The sequence below is a fragment of the Aegilops tauschii genome, chromosome 4 (genome assembly GCF_002575655.3).
Source record: "Aegilops tauschii subsp. strangulata cultivar AL8/78 chromosome 4, Aet v6.0, whole genome shotgun sequence".
NCBI lineage: Eukaryota > Viridiplantae > Streptophyta > Magnoliopsida > Poales > Poaceae > Aegilops > Aegilops tauschii.
Window position 1 is genome coordinate 493129220 of NC_053038.3, and position 7044 is coordinate 493136263.

Consider the following 7044-nt stretch of genomic DNA (forward strand, 5'->3'; position numbering starts at 1 on the left):
AGGTGAATCGCAGCACGTCCTGTGTTCAAATCCCACCTCGGCTCCAGCATTTTTCATTTTATTTAAGGATTTTCTGCGTAAATAAAATGCAAGGCTGCTTTGCAGAAAAACAGTGCATGTGGATTACCCATCGTCTCAGCCACTGACCGTGGGCCCCTGCTACATTGGCCCGCCATGCACATGATACGGCCAACTGTGTAGAAAGCACCGTATATGAACGGCAGAACAAGTTAGATGATCAGAAACATGTATTTTACAAGTTTGTCCACCAAACTGGCCGTCACGTGCAAATTCTATGACTTACGGTGTATTTACCTCGGAAAAGAAACATGTTTTTTCATGCAAATTTTTTTCCCGATTTTTTTTCTTTGGTCCAAAAGTTAAGGAAAACCGAAACGTCGAAAAAACCATTTAAAAAATCGAAAACGCGTACGGAAAAATAAAAAAACAAATCCGAAGAGAGCGTCCAAAGCGCGACACGTGACGGGCGGCTGAGAGCGCGACACGTGGCGGGCGGCTGAGAGCGCGCCAAATGACGCTGATCGTTCTGAGGCTTCCGAAGGAGCGCTTTTTTTTTACGGGGTCCAAAGGAGCGCTCTTTAACCAGTCGCTCTAGCCTACATAGCGATTCCAAGTGTTGGACATGGAGTATGGATGCATTGGGCTTCACAAGTCCTTGACAAAGCTAAAATCAGAGGCCGCTACTATTTCACATGGACCAGTACTAGGCCCAAAGCTGAACCGAAAATTGGCAAATCTATCAGGACAGCCCATAAGGGCCCATGTCAACCAGTGGGCCGGTATCTACGAGTCGAGCGTGGACAGCGACAGGTCGAGGCTGATCCGACTCCCCGATGACGACGACGACGACGACGCTGTCGACGACGAGAGCAGGCTGCTCTTGGCGCCACCGCCCCCGGCCGGGCACAGGGCCAGCGCTAGCGACAGCGAGTAGCCACCGTCGCGTTCACCGGCCAGAGTCAGATTCGTGAATCCGGCGTCGACGACGTTGCCTGGCGGCTGGAGTCTGCACGGACGGACACCGTCGGTGCGGCTGGCCGTGTATGCGGCGGCGCGGTTAGGAGGCGTGCCGACCTGCATGGCACGAACATCATTAGATATTCTTTACTTTAGTAATAGTAGTAGTCTAGCTAGTTACTTCTATAATAAGGTCAATAAATCCGTTCGGCTCTTGGCAGATGCAAGTGCAGCACTGGGTTCAACCGCTCTAGATATATATACATTGATTTTTGAAACAAGATATGTAGAGACATTGTCACATTGACATGCTTGCTGGTAAGCAGAGTGCACGTGCGTACCTCAATAGGGTAGCCATCGCAGCAGGCAGCACGGGGACGGGGAGGATGACGCCCCGGAGCCACCAGGAACCCCAAGAATTTGAGCGTGGAGGCGGCGGCGCCGAGTTCGCCATCGCCGCCGCGGTGCAACCTTGCTGTAGGCATCCAGGGCTCTCGCCGATGCTTCTGCTTCTGCTTCATTCCCAGCGGCATCGAAGGGCGGGGCTCCACCAAGCGAGCCGCGGCCATGGGCGGCGCTTGAAGCACGGCATGCGCCTGCATCATATCCATATGCACGTGGTATTGGCCACCTGCTGCCGCCGGTGCGTGGCTGGACGACTCCATGTCCCTCCCGGAAGCGGCTCCTCTGCCGTGCGCTGTGTGCCATTGGGCCGCTGACATGTGGGCCAAGTTCCCAACGGGCCCACATGTCAATGGTAGAACTGCAACGTGCCGAACGTCATAGGATCCTCCTCCGTCCCTACCCTCGCATATTCCTCGTCCTCTTTTCACTCTCAGCAGGCTCGTGGGGCTCGCGCTCACCTCCTCCCTTGTCACCGTCTCAGATGCCCCTGCCCTCCTGTTAATTATTTGGTTGGAGCGAATTAAGTTTATTACATACTAATATATTACTAAAAAGCGACAATTAAATACCGATCGAAGAGAGTACCGATTATCACTGAGATCTAAAAAGCTGCCCGCACATTAGTTCATTGATCAGTGATAAGTAAATATCTCGATATAGTATAGGAAATGAGTGATGGATAATCCCACATTCCCACAGAAAGTGAATACTATGGCCTCTTTGATTCATAGGATAGGATTACCATAGGAATAGGAAACTTGTAGGAAACGAAATGAGATGTATATATCTCAAAATCCTATAAGTAGGAATAGGAAAAAAGATATGTCATTTGGTTCACATCATAGAAACTTTTTCATTGAATCTAGACTCATGTTGATTTCTCCTTTGAAATGTGAAGAATCGAAACCAATTCTATGTAGGAATAAAAATCAATTCCTATGAACTAAAGAGCTATAGACGAAAAATTCCTATAAGGCCGTGTAGGAATAGGAATCCATTCCTATAGAATTCCTCCGAACTAATAAAAGAGGCGTGTACTGTTAGCTTTCCAACGGAACTCGACCGTTGGCGGTCTTGCTCGGCAAAACTTTCACATATACTTACATGAGCACATCGTGTGCTCGGTCGGTCGTATTTTAACAATTGTAGGTACACCGAAACCAAATACTCCTTCTGTTCCTAAATACTTGTCTTTCTAGGCATTTCAAATGACTATCACATACGGATGTATGTAGACATATTTTAGAGCGTAGATTCACTCATTTTATTCCGCATGTAGTCACTTGTTGAAATGCCTAGAAAGACAAGTATTTAGGAACGGAGGGAGTAGCTTGGAATATACTTGTGTCAGCTCAAGATTCGAAAAGGAAAAGGTGGACGCAAAAATGGAGTTCTGGTCTGAAGTGTCGCCATGCATGCATTATTTATGCTGTGACTCATCAGTCATCATCACAAGTGAGCCTAACTAGCTAGGCACGGCCGGAGCGCCATGAAGAGAAAATAAGACACAGATTGAATGAGTGAATAACCGGGTGAAGAAGAAAAAGGAGCATGGAAAAGGTGGTGACCTTTTCAGTTGCGGGTGGAGCGGCAGCGTCGTCGACTCCTTTCTAGGCTTTGGCGAGCCGTAGCCGGGGACACGGCACTCCTCATCATCGTCGGTGCAGACTTCGGTGCCTCCTCCTGTTGCGCGTGTGTGCTCCTCCTGGCCCGACTGTTGCCCTGCTTGCTGCATCCCTGCTCGATCCACCACAACATTGGCGAAAAGGAATTACTCAAGTGTGGAGCAGAGTAGCTGCATGCATGCAACTTTTTTTATTATTATTGTCGTGACAAAGCATGCATGCACCGGTACGAATCGATAGCTCTGGTTGTGGCGGAGAAGTGTACATACATGCATGTCACCCATGCACATGTACACACACAAGAATGTGCATACTACACAAGGACTGCACTTAACAACGAACTTCGCTTAACAACTATCAAGTTCCACAAGTAATTTACTCTGTTGCGAGTTTTGCTGGTTAATTAGTTGGACGTACAGCAATATGTAGTGCTGGATTAGCTATCTTCGGATGGTCAATGTACGGCTGATGAGTGATGACCCGACAATCAATAGTCCACGTGGGGATTTCTCTTTATTTAATTGTATGCTTGCTTTAGTAGTTTAGTTCATGATGTTTTCGGAAAATAAGTAACGTTGGACAGCAGAAATAATGGAGATCCTATAGAGCATACTATGTGCAACTGTGCATATGTGACCTTATAATTATTCATATAAGTGTACCTTGCATTCCAAGATCATTCCTCATGTTCCTGTACATCTGCTCCAAACAAACACGCAGCATTAATCGTCGGTACGGGATCAAACAAAAGGAAAGGAACAACCAATCGAAGAACACACACGTACTCCATTCACATGCAGGTCAAGGTCATGCATGCGTACGTATAAAAGATCGATGCATGTGTATAAGCATGTACTAGCAAATACTAGTAGATTGGCAAACCTGCAGATGGCTTTTGACATGAGAAATGGTGAGCCCTCCAACCCCCATCACCTGCAGCACCCGCTTCGGCGTCGCCCCTGCAATGCATGCACACACCGCGCGCGCGCGTTAGACCGATGCGATGCCACCCCCATGATCAGATGCGCGATGATGGAGGACGCACTGTCGTGGCCTCCGAGGCTGTGAATGGCGTGGACGAAGCAGCGGTGCAGGGCGCTCGTCCACCGGAGGCGCGGCACCTTGGACCGGTTGTACTGCCTCACCCCGCCGCCGCCGCCGCAGTTCCCCTCCCTGCTGGTTCTTCTAGCCGCCATGGTCATCGATCTGGCTCAGCTTGGAGCTTAGATTATCTCAGCGGGAACACCTGCCGACACAGCAAAGATCGTGTGCTTTGCCTGCCCGCAGGAGCTGAGCCATCCGGGCCAGCTTATATACTACCGCTCCAACTAAACACCTCAGCTCCTCTCACACTCAAAGGTAGTTACCCAACCAAGGAGAGGAGTACGGAGTAGTGTTCAATGGTGCTGCGCAGGAGAGCAGAGAGTGAACAGGAAGAGACAAAAGGTTGGGGACAAAGGAGGGGTTTCAGATGGGGTGCAGGGCATATGCCTGCCTGCCTGCTGGCTGCTGCCATGCATGCCATTGCCATGGGGAGGGGATAATTATGAGATGGGGGCAGCGCTGTTGACCCGAGCGAGGGAGACGAAGACAGGGATGGGCAGGCATGCCAAGCTAGTTTTCCGCCTGTGTTGTGTTCCCACTGACATGCACCTGGCTGGCTTGTCCTCCCTCCCTCTTCTTGCATGCTCTGCTTGCTACGTACTACCTGTGTGCATGAGCAACTTGGGCATATTCATTCCACTGCAATTCGGCTCACTGGCTTAAAAAATACAGTGATCCACGTACATAAGAGTAACTCTAACCGATCCCCACTAACTGGTTAAGAGGAGAGAGAAAGAAAATCTGATTTTCCTCCTCTGGCCGGCACCTAGCGGACGCCCAAAAATACTCAGAGAAGTAATTAAAATACTACCAAGGGTTTTTCCCACCGCTGCTGGTCCCACCGCCCATCCGCAACGCGGATCTACGCCACCATCAGTGGTTTTATCAGCCCGTGGCAGAGCCGCCGCTTCTTCCTCCCGCGTGCGCCTACCAGGCTTCCCTAACATCCCGCGGCAACCATAGAGGAAATACATCGGTGTGCGGTAGCGGAATTGGGAATTTGGGTGGCCGAGATAACCGGCCGGCACACCCACAAGAAAATCGGGATTGGCTCCTTCCATTCTGTCGAGCAGGCGGCATGCGAATACGACATGTGGTCGGTCCGCCTGCACGGATCCGACGACCACCGCAACTTTGCTTTTGGGAAGCTGCTGCAGTTGGAGCCCATCGACCAGCGGGTGGTCTCCGCATGAGAGAGGAGGGAAGACCGGGAGGGAGCTCCGTGGATCTGATTCCCTCCCGGATCCATCGTCGATCTGGCTTGTGGATGGCTGGCGACACGTAGAGGGGTCGATGAGGGATGCTGGAGTTTCCTGTTGGTGTTCCGGTGGTTGTGTGCGTCTCCATGGCTGTGACGCCCCCGATTCGACCGTACACTAATCACGCACGCAAATGTGTACGATCAAGATCAGGGACTCACGCGAAGATATCACAACACAACTCTAGACACAAATCAAAATAATACAAGCTTATTACAAGCCAGGGGCCTCGAGGGCTCGAAACACAAGCGTCAGCGGAAGCAACAATATCTGAGTACAGACATAAGTTAAACAAGGATGCCTTAAGAAGGCTAGCACAAAAGCAACACGATCGAAGAGGCAAGGCCTCCTGCCTGGGACCTCCTAACTACTCCTGGTCTTCGGCGGCCTCCATGTAGTAGTATCCGTCGGCGGTGGCATCTGGCTCCAAGGAATCACCATCTGGTTGCAACAACTAGAAAGAAGAAAGAAGGGGGAAAAGGGGAAGCAAAGCAACCGTGAGTACTCATCCAAAGTACTCGCAAGCATCAGATCTAAACTAAGTATGCATTGGTATCAAATGAAAGGGTTGTATCTGTGGACTGAACTGCAGAATGCCAGAATAGGGGGGAAAGGCCTAGCCTATCGAAGACTAGCATCTTCAAGCAGCTCCAAGCATCTTGCAGCATACAGATGAGTAAAGAATAGCAGTTTAATTATCAAGCATGTTGTAGCAATAATGCCCAGAGATCCTTCCTCGACTCCCTGCGAGAAAGCAATCCTGGAGCCACATAACTTAAGTATCCATTTCTAGTTGTATTAGATCAAGATATAAGTCTGAACGTCCATTACCGTGGACACGGTATTCGAATAAAGATCTTCCCTGCTGGGGTACACCACGTTTTCCAACACGCTCGATCACTCTGGCCGGACACACTTTTCTGGGTCAATGCCCGGCCTCGGAAGATCAACACGTCGCAGCCCTACCTAGGCTCAGCAGAGAGGTCCCCGCCGGTCTACCTCCTAAGCACTCCGGGGTCTGGGCCCATCGCCCGTTGCACTCCGGGTCGTTACGTGCAGGGCGGGTCCAGGCTCCACCACTACAGGATGGTGCCGGCCCAGCCGTGCCGCAATGCTGAATTGGACGTCTGACAAAGCTTCGGCTGATACTGCGACGTCGAGGCCCATAACTATTCTCGCGTGGTGGTTGGTGCGTAAAGGCCAAAGGCCAATTCAGAACAAATACCCAAACCATAGCGTATTATTAGTTTGCGGAGACGAGCAGAAACTCACGATAATGTGACCCCTTCGCCCCGTCTCGAGGAAATACGGCAAGGGCAGGCCCAGCCCACTCGAGGGCTGCCTGACTTCCCGGCCGTGCCTCGTAACCATCTTGCGGGTGCTCTCCGGGCCCGCCCGACTTTCCCAAAGGTCTCAAGTAATGTCAAGGTATCCGTGTGTCCAAACATCAAGGGGAAAACCCAAGGAATCACCCTCGGAGGATTCCACTCAATGTAATCATCAAGGTGAATGTAAGAGGGACCACCCTCGAGGTTCACACTTCGAGGTGTTGCACGACAGAGCCGTATCGGGAATGGTGAAAGAGGAAATCACCCTCAATGACCACGACCGAATAGCTACACTACAACATTATCATCAGGAGTGCGTTATGAGGGATCACCCTCAGCACTCGA

At 50.7% G+C, this 7044-nt stretch overlaps 1 protein-coding gene across 1 annotated transcript; it reads right to left on the minus strand.

The window, feature by feature from the left end:
- Positions 1-554: 554 nt before the first annotated feature.
- Positions 555-4476, minus strand: LOC120962611 (uncharacterized). Its single transcript, XM_040386322.3, has 6 exons — positions 4054-4476; positions 3891-3967; positions 3671-3707; positions 2952-3120; positions 1320-1878; positions 555-1095 (listed from the first exon to the last, which is right to left on the minus strand). Exons 1-6 carry the CDS (start codon positions 4208-4210, stop codon positions 805-807), a joined length of 1290 nt encoding a protein of 429 aa, XP_040242256.1. The 5' UTR covers positions 4211-4476; the 3' UTR covers positions 555-804.
- Between the last annotated feature and the right edge of the window lie 2568 nt (positions 4477-7044).

What these genes read in the sequence shown, in the direction of transcription:
- LOC120962611 (XM_040386322.3), bottom strand. Translation starts at nt 4,210, where the DNA reads ATGACCATGGCGGCTAGAAGAACCAGCAGGGAGGGGAACTGCGGCGGC. An exon ending in CTCCACCCGCAACTGAAAAG is followed by an intron (nt 1,879 to 2,951) that starts GTCACCACCTTT and finishes AATAATTAACAG; the next exon opens with GAGGGCAGGGGCATCTGAGA. An exon ending in GCGATGGCTACCCTATTGAG is followed by an intron (nt 1,096 to 1,319) that starts GTACGCACGTGC and finishes CGTGCCATGCAG; the next exon opens with GTCGGCACGCCTCCTAACCG.